Consider the following 22,641-nt stretch of genomic DNA (forward strand, 5'->3'; position numbering starts at 1 on the left):
TGTGTGTGGTTACAAAAAAAATGTTTATTTAGTGATTTACACATTATTTTAAAGCCACTATACAATAATTTTAATGCCGCTGCAAAAAAAAAAAAACATTCCGTAACTTTAAATATTTTGCATCACACATCGTTTTTTTTTTTGTTTCTCTTAGTGAAGTTAGCAATATAATATATACGGCATCACTACAAATTTGCAAGTAATTGTTTTGAAGATATTCCCGCAGTGCCTTTGAAATAGTAATGTTTTGATGTGTCGATTAAAAGTTACAAAACTTGCCCTGTGTGTACACGTAAGTAACTTGTGTTTTTTTTACCCACCATGTCCACGCAGTATAAAATAAATAAATAAAAATTGGTTGTCTGTAAAGTCGGTTTACGGACGATAGTTTAACGTGACAACGTCATAACAAAACATTGATGAAACGATTGCATACTTTTATGAATAAAATTGAATCATTTTTATTTTAATAATAAAAGAATAAATACTTGAAATTATACTATTAATCAGATTTTTAAAATGCAAGAATAATTAACCTTTATTGCCGAAATTGTTGTTGTAATAAGCAATGAAAACCACATTAACTTTTCACTTCACTTTATAAACAGTCGAGTGGAAGAGAGATAGATGCGGCGCAAGTGTACATTGAGCGTAACGAGACACAGCGTAACGGGACACAGCGTAACGGAACAATGTGCGTAACGGGACACTTTTTCGTGCGTGCAGCCGGCGTTCATCGATTTATTAGACGTTGTCACGTCAAAACATTTGTGATCTAGTGTTTCAGTCTGCCCGTGATGTGTAGACATCTAACCTCAGTAACGGGAAAATTCATGTGTTCTCATGTTGCAAATAAACTTATAATACGAAAACTCGGACACCAGATTTAATTTGGAATGCTTTAAAACAATGCCGAGCGTGATAAATATAGAAAAAGTGTTTATTTTAGGGGAAAACGGTAAAACCTTTTCCCCTTTTTAAAACATCTATTCTGTTTAACAAGCTGGTATTATCGTTTCGAGGTTATAATTCTTTAGGCGCGTTGAGGGTGAAATTTTGGGGGAGCCTATGATGTTCATTCTGTATTGCACAGACCCGAACAAGCCCGAATATCTACCTTCGGCCAATTCCTAAACAACCATTAAAATGATTTGACAGTATTTTTAATGTAGCTATATACTAACCTACCATAACCAACCATCCACAATTTTGTAAAGTAATAAAAAATTATCCCGTAGTTGGCCGAAGGTAGATATACGGGCTTGTTCGGGTCTGTGCAATACAGAATGTACATCATAGGCTTCTCGAAATTTTGCGCATTACGCAACAGAAATCTGACAGGTCGAAAGACTAATGCGCATGCGTGCATAAACTGCTATAGCCACTAAAGTTTCTGTTGAACTACAGTTGGTAGTAGTTTCTTCACATTGCAGATGGTGGCCATTGGCCTGTATTTGGTTTTAAAAACAATGTAGACTTTTATAAAACTTGAATAAATATTGGCTGAAAGCGCAATATCTAGTAAAAATGTCATTAAAATAAATCCAGAAATTATTTTTTATGGTTAATATTACCTACTTTTGTTTCCTGCTTAATAAAGCTAGTGTTATAATTTTTTTCTAACAAAAACCACTAGTACTTTTTCCATGATTAAATTTCGTCTCTCTCGTACATTATACAGAGAACTTCACATTTTAAATTCAGGAACTGTGAATATAAAATGAACTATGATTACTAAAACGTAAACTTTGTTCCTTATACTTACTTTAAAGTGCTGAATCATAATGCGTAATTTCAAACTATTTAAATCTTACAAATATTTTAGCAATTATTTTTCCAAATATCAGGTATTCAAAATATTTTAGAACATTCATATAGGAACAATTAATATATTTTTTATAGATATTTTAAGCATATGTGGTTGACAAAACACGCAAATTAGAAATTATACTTTTTTTAAAAATAGTGTTGGGTAAGTGATATAATATAAAAATAATACTTTCATTAAAATATTTTAGTTCCTTTTTTATTTGTTTATTGAGACTTTGAAATTTAAAAATCCAGTTAAGAGCCATATTTTTAAAGAAAAAAATATTAAACATTAGTTAATCCAAAAAAGTTTAATCAAACGGAGAAATTCTCAGCTGGTTTTAAGATCTTGGCCTTAAAATATTATTTACGGTTTTTTTTTATTTTTTTTTATTTTTTTTTTAACTGAATCACTAACCTTAGGAAGAACGTTCTCCTGTTGTTCAGTTATGAGGTGTGTGACGAAGGAAGTACACTCTTCATGAATATTCTTAAAAAAAAATTTCGTTATGGTCACAAAAAAAAAGAAGAAAAGAAACTCTTCCGGGCGCTGCGAGCAGGCGTTAAAAACAATAGGTTTGGAAACACTCCCATTAAACTTTACGTCCGTGACGAGCGCTTGGAGGTATAAAATATTCAAAGAACGAACAGCTGAAAGCGACGTGTTTATGCAGAACCGCCGCAGCTCGGGCGCAGGGAAATGCCGGCAGGTTGTTACTGGTGGACTCCAGACGGCACCTGTGGCTAGGGCGTGTGTTCCGCTAGGTGTCTCCCCCCACCAGGAATAAGTACCCAGTGCCTAGGTAGCGTCTGCACACACTCCGATAATTAGCATGGTAATTGCGTCCCTTTGCAGACCGCACGGTGAGAAGTAATTAGTCGCTGAAGCTTTAAAAAAAATAAATAAATAACGCGGAACTGAATACAAACAGTTCTTAACACAGTGCAATAAATTAAAAAAAAAAAAACTGGGGTGAAGATTTAAAAAAGTAGATACCCTTTACGTACCACGTACAATATTAAATCCGTTCTTATGTATTGAAAAACCTTAAAATATTATCTACGACTTTCGTCAGCAATAATGTTTTAAACGATCAAAATTTATAGAAAGGGGGTTTAAAGGAAAGGCACGCTATTAAATCCGTCCAGATTGACTGAAACCCTTAAAAATACCTCTGGCTGATACATTTTCGCTCCAACCAACCATTGCTGCAAAGGGTGGAATAAACAGGGCTTAAAGGAAAAAAAAATCATAACTCCTTATTAGATAACCTATAGAATCTATAACCATTGATTGTAAATTTTCAAAATATTATCTAAATCTTTGGTCTGAAGCCATTTCGATAATATGAACCATTAATGCAGTGGGTTTAAAAAACCTTGGGTTGGAATATAAAAAGGCGGTTGTCTGTAAGGTCGGTTTACGGACGATAATTTTACGTGATAAATACTTTTTAATTTTCAAATATTATTTACAGTTTTTGCTAATTTAATTTTAATAATTTGTTAAAATATAATCACGAAAAATTAGTTAAAAAGCCCGCCTTAATCCTGTTTGATATTATAGAAGATTTTCTCGCACGGTGGTTGGCCGGTTCTCGCACCTTCGGCTCAGGCGGAACGTGACAATAAGTCATGCTTTTTCGTGTGTGCAGCCGCCGTTCATTAATTATAAGACGTTATCACGTCGAAAAAACGGAACTGAATACAAACAGGCTCCTACCACAGTGCAATAAAATATATATATATATATATATATATATATATATATATATATCTGAAGACCGGGTGAAAATTCGCTGTTTCATATATATAATATGTGTTATATCAGCTCATATAACATATAACAGCTCATATATATCGTGTTGGCCTAAAATTGATAAAATTTTAATAATAAGATTGGTTTAGAAAGTATCAAAGTATTGGCTGATATAACACACTGACTTAATTCAAATATTGTATGTAGAAAAGTAAAAAAAATTTAAATGAGCTTTATTTATTACATGTTGGAAATGATAATGCTACAGTTAATAAAAACTAAAACCCTACAAAACTGCGTTCCCCCGGAGAAACCCCCGGAATTGCCACCGCATGGGGAGCCCAAGAAAAGAAACGGAAGCCACCTGGAAGGTTTTTTTCTGTTCCACCCACCGTTTCTTTGGTAGCCTGACTTGTTACAAGGGATTGTATTCCTACCAGAGAAAATGCCACCATTTTATCTGGGCATTCCGCCTTGGAGGAGCCGGGGCGCGAACCCGGGTCCTACAAGTTACAAGGCAGGCGCTCTACCCCAGAACCAGAGTGGTAGAGCGGATACTTGCAGTCTTCTTAACACTGACATGATGTTATTCCACAAGTTTACTATAGTTTTGTGTGTCCTTAACACGTGCAGTAACATCTAACCTCGGTAACGAACAAATTTATGTGTTCTTACGTTGTTCGTTCAGCATGAATTATGTAATTTCATAACAGTGTAATATAATTTTTATAACTAGTCTGGCAATTTTTTAGTTGATTTTCTGCAAACAAACTTACAGTTCCACTGTACAATAATTATATAAAACTATAGACTAGTAAAAAAATATGTAAAGATGGTAGGTAAAGTTATTTTGAAATAAATGTTATATATTAAATGTGTGTGTTTAGTTAAAATATGTGTCTGAAGTTATTGTATAACGTTTTATTTATTTGGTTTTAAAGCCATAGAAATGTTAACTTGTTATATTACTTTAAGCTTTTTTTTTTTGTTTAATGTGCATAATATGCGTAGCTAATACTGGAAAGCTATTCAAGATGTCAAATTAAAAGATACATTCCATACTGACATCGCCGGAATTTTAGGTAATGATAGTACTGACCTTAAATCGATCAGTTTCTGAAGACTAAGAATTTAGATGACTCTAGTTTTGTGAGATTTGCTTACTTATTTAGAAATATTCACATTATTTAAATACAACTATATTTTATTGGAACTTGCAGTACTCCTGAGTACAAAATTCTTGGTAATAGCTTACCTTAGGGTTAAGCAAGAGCATAAATGTTATAAATTTCATACAATGAAACCCTAAGAAAATTAATTAAATCATCGGGATTATTTAATATGATCTTCTTTGAGTACACAACTACAGAAAGTTTTTATTTAATATTTGTGCACATCGCAGTGATATCGATTTAGTTGTTTTAAATTATTATGTTCGAACATTTCCTTCACTTCAACAACTTAAGTAGTTATAACGATGGCTTAGAATGAAAATCTTGTATCTCATAAAATGCATACGAGGTTTTCTCTCTACAATGTGGAGTGCTACTGATATACGTGGTTTCTTTTTTTCCCGATGGAAAGCAGTAGGATGCACATTTTATTTTGTGAGATACGAGGTTTTCCAGCCAAAAACATAAAAAACGTATTTTCGTCCAAAAATTGAGATAGGTACGAGGTTTTCATTCTAAGCCATCGATAATAATTTCGTTATGAAATTAAATTCTGCATACATACTACACTTGAAATTTTGAGTTTATTACGAAATAATATATATTTTTATTTTAAATACTTTTTTTTGCAAACTTATGGGTTTCAAATACCAAATAAATACTTTAATTTATATATTTTTTAAAGGTTCTTGCAATTGGGGAGATTGATTAGATATATAATTTAGGACATACACCATTGCTGATTATAATTTATGTCATAAGAAACCTCAATAACAGACAAGAAAGATAAATGTGCAAACATACAGAAAACAAGCGAAACTCAGGGAACATCAAAACATTTAAAACCAAGACAGAAAATTACGTAAAAAGAATTGGTATGGGCTAACAATGAGACTTTAGCAACAAGAACAGTAAATAAAGACGAAAAATACTTTGGACAACTCACAGAATTGATTTTTCAGTAATTTTACAAAATATTCTATTGGAAAACAGTTGACAAAGAAATAGTTTGCGATACTAAAAGAAGGATATTTTAACTTTGTACACCACATAGCTTTGGTTATTTTTGAACTTCTGAAATACGGTTTATCGAGGTATAACTGGGTTTTTCTTACAAAAATTGGCTAATAATTTTATACTTCAATTGATGTGTACTATAAGCAAATATTTGTTTAAAAAAAATGGAAAAGTTAATCGATCAAATATTCAACAATTTGGCTTTCTTTTGTTTTACCGTGCTTATTATGCGCAGATAATACTGGAAAGCTATTCAAACAAGGGTTTACAAATAACTTTTAAATATTGGAGGTACTGGGGCAACACAAAACATAAATGGTAACACTATTTTGTAGTGATACAGTTATTTTCATGTAAATGTACAAATTAACAAATATGTAAGTTTACATGAATACTTATGTTCCATTCACAAAGAAAATTTACGGTGCACAACGGCAAACAGAATAACCCAACGGTGAAACTTAACAGATGAAAATTTGATAAAAATTAAAATTAAAATAAAAACAACGGCTATACAGAGACGCACAGGTGAACCCAGCGCAGTTACAAAACAGCGACATCAGCACAGACGAACTCCGTAAGCCACAGTTAAGCGATAAAACCGATAATTTGAAAACCACAACGATGGTAGCACAGAATAACACAGTAGGTATGTTTTTTTCCAAGACAACAGGAGAGATCTATTCGGGAGAGAGATATATTCCCTTCTTAAGGCACAGACAGATTGAGGTTTCTCATGACATACAGTTTAATGAGTATTAGTGTATGTCCGAAACTACATCTTGAATTAATTGACCTATTATTTAAAATGTTGTTTGTCGGTTGAAATTTTATTCAATGAACTACACTGTTTTTTGAAATTCACTTAGATACTGACTTTCTTTAAACAGGTTTGTATTTTGTTTTGTTTTATGTGTATATTTGTTTACACTTCTATTAACAAGGCACAGGTATTAGTGCAGAGAAGCTTATTCAAAAGATGAACCTGTTTCTGTAATAATAAGTGTCAAGAACGTAGTAAAATAACAGAGAAAATGAGAAGTGTGGGGGGGGGGGGGGGGGGGGGTACGATGGCAAGATTTGTTTGGACAAAAGAATTTAATTTTACAAAAATTACAATGGCAGGAGTTTCAAAACCACTTAAGGGATCGTCAGATAGCCTAAAAATGTATTTTCAAGCATTATTTTTTAAAAGAGTTTCCGGAGGAGTGACTGGCTTCTGTCCTCCCCTTCCACAAATACTGTTTACACCCATGGTAAATGTGTAAACAAAATCACATGTAGTTACACGCACTACTGCACGATATACTCAAAAGACGCGAATTAAAATTTTCGTGACTGTAATTTATTAGATGTCAATAATTTTTAAATACATGTGATGATAGCCTACATGGAGTACTATAGTCTGAAACTATGTATTTGTAATGTTATGCAATGATCGTACACTCACGCCTAGAGCATAAGACATCACTACAAGGCAATCTGAAGATGAGAAAAGATACATTTTCGAAGTTTATGGACCGAGTCGTAAGACACTAGATTAGTATCCCAGAGAACACTGGTTCAAATCCCGGCTGGCCATTGTCATATCGTTTTGACGTGAAGCGTCTTAAAAATCACAGCGAAACATATCGGTAACAGAACAGACGAAAAGGTCTGTATCATCTTTCTTTAACATTTTCCTAACTATATAGGCTTCGGCCTGAGACGCACTTAAGAGTCTTTTCTACCTAGACCTCCCAAAAAGGTACACTTAGTTTTAATTTATGTTACGAAAAATATTCTGTTCAGTGTAGCTCACGACTCAGACGTGATAGCGCATTGATACGTGTGTTTGTGTATAGAGAATCGACAACACTGGGCTGTACAGATTGTAGCTTCACCAAAAAAAAAAAAAATTGGTTGTCTGTAAAGTCGGTTTACGGACGATAGTTTAACGTAACAACGTCATAACAAAACATTGATGTAATGATTGCATACTTTTATTAATAAAATTAAATATTTTTATTGAATTATCACTACTTTGTTTGGATACAAAGGAGTGAAATGAAATCTACAATTTAATTGATAAATTTATTTTTATTTGCACTCATTAATCCAAATATGTTTATTACTTTAACGAAGAGATTATTTTAACTATAACTTTTAAACATGTTTGCTATTTAACTTCAAGATCGTCGAGAATGTTATAAGCTTTTTCGAAATTACATATTTAAAGACAAAGTTTGTTCGTCGTGAAATTACCCAGACGTACGTGGTGCGCTGGGGCCGAGATTAAAATTCGTCGAGAATATTTTATGTTTTTATGTCTTCCAGTGCTCAAAAAGATATGCAATTGTGGCCCCGGGCACGAAATTTTTTTATAATTAATTAATAATAACGCCCCTCGCGATAAACAAAGAAAAATATGTTTTAACGAGTGCCTGGTTCCCGGCGAAGCGGCTAGATTGCGCGATTCGTTCGGTTCGCGGCCATCACCGTAGATTGCAGCACCGTAGGGGAATAATATTATTTCGTTTTTATAATACGATTTTATAACAAATACACATCCCAAATACACCAAAATTTTAAAACATTGTGCAAAAGATCCCTGGTGTAATATGAATTATTATGTGTAACTGTAAAACACCATTGTACGTACAAAAATGTATTTGAAAATTCAACATTAACTTTTAAATAACCGTACCGATTGTGCTGAAAATCGATGGACGATCGTTAAATTACATAATATTAATAATTCAAACGACGAAAACATTATTGAAAAGTCAAATAGATGGTTGTTCCAATCGAGTGGAAGAGAGATAGATGCGGCGCAAGCGTTCAATGAGCGTAATGGGACATTTCGTAGTGGGACAATGTGCGTTATGGGACACTTTTTCTTGTGTGCAGCCAGCGTTCATCGATTTATTAGACGTTGTCACGTCAAAACGGAATTGAGGAGTGAGCGAAAGAGGAGGACTTCTTTTCTCTGGGTGAAAGTCCAATTGCAAGTGTAACCTATCAATAAATCAGAAACTAGCAAAATCAATCTAAATTAAAGCTTATTAACTGAAGGAAATATTTTAAGTTTCGCAAAGTTTTAACCTTACATATTGACATCGTCCGGCCGAAGGCCACCCCAAAGCCCGACCTGCAACGCCAATATCCGACCCCGCTAACGGAACGCACCCCTAGCCATGGCCCACCCGAATCAGGCGAGCCCCTGAGGATCAGGTAGAAACAAGGGCCATGTGTCTAATTAGTTAAACACCACGACCCCTGTTCACGAATAATCAAACATAATTTAATAACAACCACATTAGTAATTAAAACACCCGTCTAAGGAAAGTGTGATGCAGGAGTGCCCGAGTCACTCACGTGTGTACTTACATTAACAAGTTTGTGAGTGCCCCCTTTGCGGCCTTCAGCCTGAATTAATTAGTGTTGTGTTAACGTAAATATTACTTCCCCGTTTTTTGTGTGTAACTAGCCACTGGAGCAGTCAACAAGTGACGAACAGTCACTGGTGTGACTCTTATTATTTAAACTTAATTTACGTAAATTTGTTAACCATAATTCTTAAAGAGTACCTGCCAATTAGATTAATCATTAATAATTATAATGTACGAATTTAGAGCCACTCTCAGTTTCTTGTTATTAAAATAATTTCCGAATAACAGAACTTTAGAAAATTTGGCGCGAGAGAACGCTGAGAACTTCCCTCGCGCCAAGGGCAAACGCCAGTACCGAGCGACTCGCGGACCGGGGCGGACGTGCGTTCCACAGGGAGTCATCACCCTTTGTCTCCACTGAACATTATTGCTGGTAACTATAGTCATTTAAACTAAATCTTTTTTCGTTGCGTTAACTCCCCGTGCGTCCCCGGTCCTTTTACGGTGTAGAGTCTAACCCAGCCGCTTAAATATAAACTCCCCGCACTAGACATTACGCGGGGCAGTTCACCATACGGCACGGGCCGACTCCCGCTACAAGTGAATTTTTGTTAAATGTCTAGTGCACAGGCACCGACGACAGCTACACATAGAACTTGCATTTAATTTAACTGCGGACCGTGGTCCACACAGGTGGACCCGGGAGCCGCCACATTAACAATTTTCGGGATTGGCCGTCTCCAATCAACCTCCCCCTTAACCTCGACTGGCATGAGGGCTAAAATTAGTGACAGTGCGTCAGAGCACTCAGTGTTAATTCAATGTAATTTCGTAGGGTAATTCAATGTACGTCGTGTAAGTGTAAACTGTAATTGTAACTGTTCGAGCCGATTAAACATCCACTTCGCACACTCCGTGCGCGACGTGTCACCGACAGTATAAAGTTCGAATCCGTGTATGTTATTGTGTTGAGTCTCCCTACCCCAGCTAGGAATCAGTATGTTATGCTGCACAGGGCCTGTGACGTGTTAACAGCCGGGGATACCTCCAACCGCAAACTTCGCCGATGGTCCTAGTGGGCCACGCAGGGTCAACGCATCCACAGAACCCAAATTTGGTTAGACGCAGAGCTAGCTTGGCGCCCTCCCGGAACACATTTCACTAAGAGCCATTTTTCCCGCTAGGATACACACCCGGTTTCGAACATGAGAACCCGGACGATGGCAATATAAAATATTTCCAAACTTTGACTTTCTGACTATCAACAGTATATTTTATTGAGTTAATTAAAGTCATAACTTATTGCTGAAAAAAATTTAGCCGAAAATAAAGAAAATATTGTTATACTTCTTTAACAATAGGAGTTTGTTTTTAATCTATGCCTTTTTTATATTAGGTGACAGGGAAACCAAAATAATGCATCGCCAAACATTCAACCTTTCCTTTTATAACAAGTTATGGATAGTATTGTTAAGAGAAGATAAAAGTTAAGTCTAGTATTTTTAACATAAGCTAGTGAATACTGATGGCAAATTTACAATGTTTTGCGAAAGTGACAAGAATTGGTCTATTTCTTTTATATTATTTATATATGTTTCTATTTCGCTTTAGGTTTAAATATTTGTAGTACTCTATGGTTTTACACTTTATATTATGATCAGTGACCTCTTTAGTCTATCTATGTCAGTTATAAAAATGTCGGATGTTGGTGTCATTTTGAAGTCTGATATTTCCACAAAAACAAATCCTGGAAACAATGTTGAAGAAATGGAATTGGATGATTTTGAAAGAGCTGCAGCTAAAAATCATCACGACGATGAAGATGCGGAAGAGGGAGAAATAAGTGACTCTAAAGAAGCAGACGATGATGATAACCAATTCGATGGCACATCTTTATCTCCAATGAATATTCTTACAGTAAGTTATTTTTTAAAGGCATGATGACAGTTAATTGTGCGTTATATGATAAAGAGTGATGAGTTGTCTAAGTCTAATTTTTTTGGCAATTTCGTGATTTCATTTAGGTACCCACAGGAATTGATAAACGTATTTCTATTTTTTTTTACCGTCGTTTATTTATTGTAGCGTGTCAAGAGTTCTGTTTGCAGATTTAACAACTGCATATACCTATTATAAATATAAATATAAATATTTATATTTTTGCAAGGTAATTCCGGTATTTATGGGCTTTTCGAAAAATATGTGAAACTACCAAACACAGTCTTTTATGTGTTTCAGATATCGTAAAAATGCGTTTTTTTTTAATCTCAGTATTGAATCACATATCTACTCAGTTTTTTTCCTTGTTCCAGTGGAGCGAGAGCGGAGAACTATTTACGTGTTGCTTCTGTTTGATTCCTAACTTAAAGCACTATTTCCCGTGCCAATTCCGCTTGCATTATGGGTGGTAGGGGAAGCGTAGATTTCCAGTAAAATTTAAAAAATACGTTAGGGATTTAAGATTTAAATATTTTTAAAAAAAATTAAAAACTGCAATTACCACCTTGCTTATAAAAAGAATGTTCACAAAAAGGCAAAAAAAATTCTATGCATAGTATAAGCATTTAGAAAAAAAATTGATTCAAAGTTTAAAGCCTATTAAGTTATTTTCTGAGTCAAAATAACATTTATGAAACCTCATCTATTGAAATTTCTGCACTATAGCAGTTCAGGTCTAAACATGTCACTTTCTACATCAGTCAACCGATAAAACTGGTGTAATAGGGCGGTAGTAATAAACTGTAGAAGTGTGTATAAGAAGTGCATGCACCTTATCAAGCATGTTTAGTAACTCAAGAAAACAATTTTACGAAATATGTGTTTACGAAATATGTGTTTACGCTGTTTTCTTTGTACCTGTTTGAAGGACCAGCAAGGCCATTACGAAAACAGAGCCGGAGGCTTCATCACCGGTGTGGATATATTTGGGAAGGAAGAACAGGGCAAGCTTGAAGAGCGGGCCAAAAGGTTTGGCCTGGACCAAGATGCGAGGCTGCCCACGGAGTGTCAGTTGAAAGAGTTGTACGACAGGTAAATGGTTCTCTCCCCCCCCCCCCCTTTTCCGTTTCCCCCCCATCCCCCTCAAATGTTAGAATGAGTGATTTAGGCTACATACTGTAACATTTTCTACGGGTTAAGGTTAGGCCACACAGAAAGCTGGGGCTATGTTTGCTGTGTTAGTGGGACTCAAGTATCATTCCGATGATTAAGATTTTCTGCTGGTTGTCACAGTATTTGAACATAAAAAAATAAATTGGTTCATGTATTTATTTAAAAAAAAAAAAAAAAAAAGAATTTAAAGAATTTGATTATGTCATGAAACAGTTGCCAAATTCATGGATTGTTTCAGAATAAATTCAACTCAGGTTTTATAGCATTCCCTTGAAATCAAATCCTAGGTATTGTCCTGCATATCCTGCTTTCTATATTGTTTCATCTATTTATTCCACAAGATGGATATTTTCGTACTTCTCAATGAACTTTTCCGTTGACATGACTTTGAGAGGAATGATACTTCATAAAAAGGAAAAAAACAGACGTACGGCCCAGTTCCGCCCAAAAACAGATCATGGTTTTATCATATGCACATGTGCGAAGTCAGCGACGTTTATAAAAATGGCCGAGATCCAAAAACACCCGGCTACGTTGCCATGATCGCCAACCTAGCAAGTACAGCTCGATGTGGCCAGTGACACCTGAGATGCAGCTGGCTGTATTTAACTCGCGCAGCGGATATGAGTGAGCATAATGCTTTGTGGCCGAAGCTGTAGTGATTTAATTTGATTACACATTACAGTGTACCGTTTTGTGCTAATTCTGTAGACACAGGTGCAAAAACATATGTTTGTGTGTGATATCAAATGAAAACCTAGGCCACTAGACATGAACACAAGATCATTTACCAGATATGATGTGTACTTACAAATAATACAAGTTATAATAATATTATATAAGCTTCAAAAGTTTTTTTTTTGTCAAGTCAAGCTGTTTTTCAGAGTATCAGGCTGTTCGAACACTAAGGATCTTCTTACTTCCTGTCTTAGTCAAGGTGATGTGTGTTGGTTCTTTCTGTACATAGTATTAGATTAATATTAGATACTGTTGATTCAACATTACCAACAGGCATTGAGATGTTAAAGTATCAAAAATCACACCTAGTTATTGGAGAAGAAAGTGTGAACTATGATAAAGAAGTTTGATTGGTGAAGTAGCTTGGCTTCTGGGTTGTAGCCGCATCCTTGGCGAATAATTCACCGACGTTTTTCTCGACATTGCAGTCGCCATCATCAGGGGGCAGTTAACTACTGAGGTTCTTACAAGTTATCCTGCCTTTATAAAACCGAAACGTCTGTGAATTGTTCTCCAAGGACATGGCTACAACCCAGAAGCCAAGCTACTTAGGACAATGGCCGGGGAAGATTGTGAACATTATTAAGTTTGACTGGTGTTTGACTTGTGTATTGAGAGACTTTTATTTTATTTTGTAGCTTGAATATGAAGCTGGGTGACGGTTTGGACAAGTCGTACCGCATGAATGCCCTGCACATGCGCGGCACTGAGAATTTGAGTACGCAAGATGTTTTTGCATACTTCAAGGATTATGCACCGTCTTTCATTGAGTGGATCAGTGATTATGCCTGTGAGTATATGAGATTTTTTTGTTTTATTAATGTTTATCACTACATGGTATAAAACAAAGTCGCTTCCCGCTGTCTGTCTGTCCCTATGTATGCTTAGATATTTAAAACTACGCAATGGATTTTGATGCAGTTTTTTTTAATAGATAGAGTGATTCAAGAGGAAGGTTTATATGTATAATACATGCATAATATAGTAGAGAAACACTGATAATTTTAGAGGTTTCTAATGTGATGTCGTAAATAAACACATTTGTTTTTGCGCTTACATTGCAAACGCTGGCTGAATCCTAAGAGATGGGTCAAAATAATGTACTACAGTATTGTACACCTTAAAAAGGTCTACAAAAAACTCAGCAATGGTATATGTCTATCTCTTAGGGATAACCCACAATAACCATTTTTTATCCTTTACTTTTTACGAGAAATAATGGCTTATTTACGAAGCGATTTTAAGCAATACAGCATTAATCCTTATCCAATTAAGTACCTTAAATACATTGTGCATTTAATAAAGATCAATATGGCCCATTACAGCATGTAATTTAAATTAATATTTTCGAAGATATTACAGATTTAAAATGCAGGGACATAGCGGTTACGGCGGTACCGGCCAGGGGGCCGGCGGTGCGTGCCTATAAATAGCGTAGTATGTTTAGTATCAGCATTGCACCCGTGCGAAGTCGGGTAGGGTCGCTAGTTCTGTATATAGCACAGTTGTCCTTTGAATTTCTAAAATATTTAATTCACTACTCTGTAAGGACTTGATTTAAATGACATTGGCAGCTACGAAAAATTGTTTATTACAAAAGTTTTGCTTACCTAAAAAGCTCCTTTTAGTGGTTTTTTTTTCGCTTGTTAAAACAGAGTGAGGCGGCCGGCCACTTTAATCATTAATTGAAACAACAGGACGTTTTAATCACAGTTTGTGGTTATTTGAAAGAGTATTTGAGAAATGCGGTTAAAGCTGCAGCCAGTTTTCACCCGAGTTGCACGCCAGCACGGTGCAAGAACACGGGTCGTTACCACAACGCCGAAATACCATAACGCCCAATGTCAAAATTGACCACAACGCCGACAGCTAGAAAACTGCTGTGTACCACAACGTCGAAATAACTGAATGAATTTGTGTATGTTTCTTAAATGTACCTTAACGCCGAAATACCACAATCAAACCTAACCTTACCTAACCTAGCGTAATATAACCTAACTTAACCTAGTCTAGCCTAACCTAACCTAGTCTAACCTAACCTAACCTTACCTTTGTGGCAGTCCTGCAATGACATTTTTCGGCATTAGTGTATTTGGGCATTGTGGTACACAGCAGTTTTCTAGCTGTCAGCGTTGTGGTCAATTTGGCATTTCGGCGTTGTGGTGCGTCCCCCAAGAACACCTTGTGGACATGCTCAACTCTTGCTTCTGCCGTGTTCTGAGCGACTTGTGTTCTGACCCAGGCAACGTTGTGTGGTTGGACGAACAGTCTGCCGCGAGGGCCCTGATGGGTCTGTCGCAGCCCATAAGCGGCCTGGAGGCGTACCACGCGAAGGCCAACCCCTTCTCCGAGAAGAGCGACGCGGAGGACGGGGACTCCGTAGAGGACGAGGATTCCAAAGACGCGAGTGAAGCGAAGGAGGAGGTTGTGATGGTAGTGGCCGAGATAGAAGGGGAAGGCGGGGAGAACGACATAATGGTGGTCGACGAACAGAAGGAAAACATTGCTGTCACACACAAGTCTGCCAAGGTGCGTACTGCGACCATTGTTTATAATTTTGTACTTGCAGGTTCAAAAGTTATGTCAAATGAATCTGCTTAGACCATTAATTGTCTTGTGACATCAATGACAGTATGCTACAAGTCCAAATTTCACAATAACACATTTTGGCACATAAGTTTGTTTGACTGTTGCTGTAGCTATAAATTGTAATAGTGTACATGAAATACTCACTATAAAACACCATGTGAGAGACATGTGTTATGTGTAAGTGTTCCAATGATGTATTTCTAATAGATAATCTAATAACCACAAGTGGAAATCACAAAATTTTTGTGGTATGTGTTTATGTACATTTCTGCTGTTTGCAATTGTATATTTTAATCATTAAAATGTCTTTCTAAATTTATACTTTTTTTTGTTCGATTAAGACAATATATTTTATTGTTTTGCAACATTTCATAATGTATGTCATAACCATCACAAGCGAAAGTATTGTGTTTATGTTGACTTTGTTATTTTTAATTTTGTACTTGTGATTTGTTTGTATTACTTAAATGCCTCCCTGTGCTAGGCGGCGGGTAACAAAACCAACGCAGTCAAAGCGTCGGCTATTAAGATACCGATCCCTCCAGGACGCTGGAGAAAAGGTGTTGATCACCCTAAAGCACAGTGCATTCTCCTGCGTTTCTCCACGCGCTCTGACAAAAAATTCCAACACAACGAAAAATTGAGTGAATACTACAAAAAACATGGCAATCCAAATTATGGAGGTAAGTTGGTTGGTTATATATCTGTTGTGTCAATCAGCTTGAATTTTAATACTGATAATTATTTTTAATTCTTTTTAAAACTACTTAATGGTGCAGAATTTTTTGCAGTTGGTAAATTTCATTAACTTCGCAAAAAAAATTTTACGAACAGGAATTATGACATAAGTTTTAGTTCTTTAGAATTGCATTTTGTTATAATAACTGTAAATACACATGTCTGTGTTACAAAAAGTAAATAAATATGTTAGAGTGAAATTCACTTATTGTATAGTTCCAAAATGTTCCCAGCGACCTTGCCAAGAACTGTAGTGTAGTCATACTGAAACAAGCCAAATTTTTGTTAATCAAGCTCTTTAATATTTCACTTAAAAAAAAGACCACACTCTTATATTTAACAGTATTCTATCTATAGTGGAGTACGTTCATTAACATATTCATGTCTCCAGGTCTCTGTGCGTGGTGTCGATGGTGGCAGACACATCGCGCTCTTATAGCGAAGGTTGTGAATTTGATCCCACTGCCCGGTATGACTCAAATTGTTGAACACTGGGGGGTTGGGAGTTTTCTATAGCGTTGAGAGGAATCCGAGCTTTCAGTCCCTTGATTAATAATATGGCAGTGGTGAAGACTTTTCAGTTTTCGCACCCTGAGTACAAGACTATCGTAACTCAAAAAAATTGAGTTTTTGAGATATTTTCACCATAAGCAGGAAAATATCATTATCTAGGCACTGCAAGACTTATCGCAATATTATATTTACTTTTACGGTACTTATAGCAAATAATGTAGCGTTGCACTCTGGAAAACATTATAAAAGAATATGAGTGCAAGACTATGGTATCTTGAGTTGTGATAGTATTGCACTGATTTTTGAGTTACGATAGTCTTGTACTCAGGGTGCATTTTGTTTTGTCATATGCCATTCAAGGGATCAAATTCAAGGAAAAATTTATAACTGTCGGGAAGAAAAATTTAATTCAGTTGAGAAACATTTGACTGTGTTACGGGATCTGTGTTTTTGTCCCGTGACGAGGTCAGCGGCCCGTGACTGGTGGCTCTTACCTTCCAGGGATGAAGGGCATAATCACGGCGTCCCGGAAGCGCAGGTACCAGAGGGTGAGCGAGTTCCCGGCGAAGGTTTTCGACGACGACGTGGGGGACGAGAGGGACTTCGCGGACAGCGCGGGGGACGACAGCAAGAACCCCTGGGGCGGCCTCGCCCAGAGCTGGAACCGGCTGGACAAGACGCGGGGCAAGCAGCCAGGTACCTACCGCTGTCTCCGCGCTTCTGCGCCCGTGTGCCGTGTCTCTCTCTCTCCATCCGTCAAGACCTAATGAGTAGGGGCGTGCAGATTTCGAGACTCTGAAGTTAAAGCACTATAGCACAGTCTGTGTTTCGTGATTGGGTGAGTTTCTCCCAAGGTACACGTTGATTGTAACACCACCAGTCACAGTGATTCAGTGCGGAAGTAAACGTGTCCTGAGTGGCTCGGTCGAACAAGGCAACGACTTCTCTCGCAGGCGGTCCGCCAATCACAAGGAAGAAACCACAGGTGCAGGTATACCTTGTTGCAGTCTAATAAGTTTTCAGATCTTTTCGCGAAAAGTAGCTGCCCCTACTAATGAGTAAACACAAGATTGTATGGTTTTATTTATATTATGAGTTCTGCTTGTTTATATAAAGATAGCACGATTTTCAACAAATATGAAACTTGCTTGTTCACCAACAGAGTTATTTCGACTGATACATGGATGCGCTTTTACAGTATAATGATTTGTAATAAGATTTCTTAAAACTACTGGGAACAATAAAAATAAATCTTTAATTACTTGGTGGAAGAATATAATTTATTTTTTATTGTCTAATCAAGGACCAATTACAAAGCTGTTAATGTTAATAATTTCTTTAGTGCTATACAGTTATGTTGAATTTTAATAAACAGAGTTTGGCTAGTTCTACGTAAATGTTGACACATCTAATACTGCTAATAATACTATCAACTTAATAATGTTATTCAATCCAGTATTCAAAGTGATGAAATTACATACAAGTCGATAGACACCGTTGTGGAAGCAGATGAAGTAGTTAATTATCCAACCGAATTTTTAAACTCACTCGATCTGCCAGGGATGATACCACCACACATACTTGCTAAGAAGGCAGGTGCAGTGCATGTATCGTGCGTGATGTTCCAGAAGCGTACGGCGAGGAGAGGCTCAGCCCCCCGACGTTCCTGCCGTCGGCGGGCAGGAGGGACGGCTCCAGCCGCCCCGTGTTCGAGCGCCTCGGCGCGGCGGCGCCCCGGCCCGCGCGGGCCTCGGGCTCGGAGGGGTCGGCCTCCCCGCCGAGCAGCGACGACGACGGGCGGTGGACGCGCCGGAGCAAGGCGCCGCGCATGCGCATGTACGCGGACGAGGAGGAGGACCGCCTGCAGCAGCAGCGCCGGAGGCTGGCGGGGCCGAGCGTCTGGAGCCGGCTCCGCCCCGCCGAGGAGCCCCGGCCCGACGGCAGCAGCTCGGCGGGCAGCGACAGCGACGGCGCCAGTGACAGCGCGAGTGCGAGTGTCGGTGGCAGCGAGACCCCCCCGCCCCCCGAGCCCAAGACGGGAGTGGCGGACCTCAGGACCAAACTCGACCTGAAGAAGTCCCTCAGGCAGCCGGTGTCCGTGAGACAGAAATCCCCGCTGAGAATCGAAATAGATAATGACGAGTACTATCGCTTGATAGGTAGCGATTGAGCCTACCCGAAAATTTATTCTTTTCAGTGGTGTGTTGTCGGAAACCGGTTCTCGGTTCTCTTGTTCCGTCGATTGTGGCAAATTAACTGGCACGGAGATACCTAAATATAGTCCCGGTAACACAGAAAGCTTGACAGCTAAAACCTTTTCCAGTGAAAATGCAATAATAGACATCCTTGTAAGCACTGTTGTACGTTGCTCGCGACAGACTCCACACTTATTTCTAACTTCACTTTAAGCCAGTGGATAGATGCTGTTAGCATCCTGTGTGACATGTAACAGTAAAGTTCGTAAGTCTTTGGGCAACGGTGACATAGGGTAGTCCCCCGTTCTCTTCCTTCAACCCCTTGCACTAGCTCGCCAAGGTAGAAAGAAAAGTCCAAACATAAAAGTTATTTCCCCCTAAGATCATGACCCTTTTATTTTTTGTCCCTGTTTTCAGTAGGAGACAGGAATGATCATTTCAACTAAAAGTATACTGTGGGAAAATCAATATACAGTGTAAACTCTATATGATGACACTTAAATGGACTGAGCATTTTTCGCGTTATAGAGTGGTCGTTAAATGGAGAGAAATAAGAAATCATTTTACTATTCTATAATAATATGTATTTACTAATATAGTACACATTTTACACACAAACACAGACCTGCCAACATTCAAATTAAAAAAATCATGAGGTCCTCGATAAAAATTTCCAGGCCCATAAATACAGGTTAGATATAAAAAACAACAAATGAGAATCTTTAAATTTAAGTGTCATACCTGTGCATATGTTACATGGTCTCTGCTTCAAAATTTATTTCAACAAATAATAGGTTGCAGATTTAATTTAGTTTAACATAATTTAGCGCTGTCGTGTAGTGATCATGCAGGGCCGCAACTAAAAAAGATGTAAAATAACATTCTGCTCGTGTAACACTATTATCACTGTTCACAGCAAAATTAATTTTTTTATTGGAAGCAATACACTTCACGTGTTAGTTGTGTTTTTTGTAGCGACATGTTTCACAATGTCTCCTCTTCCACTATGCGAGATAGAAAAATAAGCACTGTACACGCTACAAAACGCAAAATTACTTCCTTTACGTGACTCGAGTATTGATGGAAACTCGTTACTGTAAGCTTTCGTAAAACTTGTTTTGTAACTTTTACAAACAAAATCTTGAGGCCCCAAAAAATCGTGAGGAAACACTATTTTGGCGTGAGGGCGTGAGATGGACCTTAAAATCGTGAGCCTCACACCAAAATCGTGAGAGTTGGCAGGTCTGCAAACATAATATTCATACAAATAACAATTGCGTATAGCCTGTTAATTTTTCTTTGTTTTTCCATATTGCAGACATGGTAGAGCGGCTAAATCGAAAGCGTCTTCCAACATCACTGATCTTTTCTCTTGCCTCTATTGAGCGTATTAATACATTTTCGTCAATACACAAAGATTTATGTTTACTTGTCATGTTTACATTTCGAAAGTCTGTAAGCAACTGCGATAATGATAGTGTAACAACATGACAAAAGTCTAGTGACCTAGGTAAACTTGTGCATGTTCATAATACAAAAACAAAAGACAAAACTTCTTAGAATCTCCAGTACGTCAGTCGAACTAAACACGTGCTAGATAATACAACAATAAAACAGGAAACAAAAGAACGTACACAGCTGCAGTTCTTATCAACTTCGACAACTTAGAAAGTACTGCTTAATCATTTATAATGCCGTATTGTTGTTAAATAGAGTGAGCGTGACGCTATATAGAGTGTATTATTGTATCAAAAACAAGGTAAACCAACCAAAGTCAAGCAATTTAGACGTTTTAAGGTGTTTGTCGTTAAATCAAGTGCCGTTATAAAGAGTTTACACTGTCCTTGCAAAACTTATCTTAAAAATAAACTACAGATGTTTAAAGTTGTCCAGTACTTATTAGCTGTAAGTATTTGCTACTGCTTTTGCAGCCCTGCATTACTTGTAACTCAACCAACAAATCAAATGTTTAAATAATTCTTTTAACAGACTCATGTTAAATTGGGTCACATGGCCCATTATGATACATAACCTACAATTGCTTGGATGCGTTACTACTGCCATGTTAGTTTTCGTTTATTATTTTTATACTTCATCTAATTATTGTGAACAATTCGCAACATTTTTCTCAAGCATTTTTATTGATGTGCCCTAAATTAAAAACATATTAAGAAAAAAAATTTGCTGCACCACAGGATGTGGGTACAGTGCTACTCTAGCCATAGTGAGATGACACAACTGCTACCCAGGTGCTGGGTGACTTGTTTGTAGGGGTGCTGATAAGTCACAGTAAACAAATAAACACACCAATTTGTTAGGACATACTGTTGGTGTGATTGGAAATTGTGTGGAGGTTAACATTAAGCTGAGAACTGACTTTTTAAGTACCAGACTGAACCGAGAACCGTAGGAAAAGTACTACAACATATCACTAATATTATTTTTCACATTAAACTCGTTCAATTTTACATATGAATTTTTTTTTGTACATGATAGAAAATGAGCTGATAGTAAAGTGGTAAAAAAAAAGTAAAAAAAAAAGTTTTTGAAATTTAGGTGTTGTCCTCATTTGGTGATGTGTTTCAGCAGTAGAGCCCATGTTTTGCAAGTTTTGTGCAGACAGGATGCAGCATTCTCAGAATTCATCAAGGTAAACATAAGAGTTGTTTTAGAATTTGTTATACTTTAAAGTAAGGGTGTATGAGTACTCAAAATGTGAAGTCAAGTTTTAAGTACTTGACACAAACCAAATTTTTAAGTTGTTACATAACGTGAAAAATTTTTTTTTGGTGGGATTCTTACTCTCACTATTACTATTCTAATTTTATATTCATATTTGATTCAAACTTATAAAAAAAACATTGGCAAAGGCCTAGTGCGTTAAAATAACCAAACATGAATGATACCAACTAGCACTGGCTACATTTTTATACTAATAAATGTTATAACGATTAGTAACATTTTTAAAAGTAAATTTACACATTGGACAACTTCGTATTCCTGTTAAGTGAATAGACAAGTGGTAATATCCTAACAAATAATGTATTTTAAAATTAAAATACATTGTTTTGTATGGGAAAAGAAGTTACCTAGGGAAAAAAGTAACATTTATCTTATTGAGAAAATTGCGGGACTGAAACATTTGATGGTATTGAACGGGAAATGAGTTGGGCAGAAGGACTCTGCTCCATGCTGCCGGCCAGGACGTGGCAGGTCTAGTCGTCGGATGGCTTTTGGCCGATGTATGTGAGCGACATCTGTGAGCACAAGAAAATTGGTTACCCTCACCAATTTGGGAGGGGGGGAAGACTTAATAATGTTTAGTTATCCATCCAAAAAAAAAAAAAAATGCACAAAATTTACTTTGTAAGTCTTTTATCAATTGCCTTTTTTTTACTCTTCGGGGGAGCATTGTGGCGATGTGTCCCCTTCTGATTGAGGAGTCGGGGTAAGGAACGTAGATGATGGCCGTTGGTGCCTGACCTACCAGTCGCGCTGTTTTGGGACGACCCCTGCAGTACAGTTGTAATTAGCAACTCCACCAAACGGGAAAATAGTCTCCGCTAGGCAGGCAGCGGGCAAGAGAAGGTACAACAGTAAGGTATAGTCCCCTACCGAATAGAGTGAGA

At 37.1% G+C, this 22,641-nt stretch overlaps 1 protein-coding gene across 1 annotated transcript; it reads left to right on the plus strand.

Moving 5' to 3' along the window:
• The first annotated feature begins 10,810 nt into the window (after nt 1-10,810).
• LOC134540382 (nuclear cap-binding protein subunit 3-like) lies at nt 10,811-21,553 on the plus strand. The gene is made up of 7 exons (XM_063383071.1): nt 10,811-11,045; nt 11,995-12,158; nt 13,616-13,767; nt 15,220-15,506; nt 16,051-16,249; nt 17,319-17,513; nt 18,446-21,553. The coding sequence occupies exons 1-7, from the start codon at nt 10,824-10,826 to the stop codon at nt 18,985-18,987; spliced, it is 1,761 nt and encodes a 586-aa protein (XP_063239141.1). The 5' UTR covers nt 10,811-10,823; the 3' UTR covers nt 18,988-21,553.
• The last annotated feature ends 1,088 nt before the right edge of the window (nt 21,554-22,641 follow it).

The sequence above is a fragment of the Bacillus rossius genome, chromosome 16 (assembly GCF_032445375.1).
Source record: "Bacillus rossius redtenbacheri isolate Brsri chromosome 16, Brsri_v3, whole genome shotgun sequence".
NCBI classification, from domain to species: domain Eukaryota; kingdom Metazoa; phylum Arthropoda; class Insecta; order Phasmatodea; family Bacillidae; genus Bacillus; species Bacillus rossius.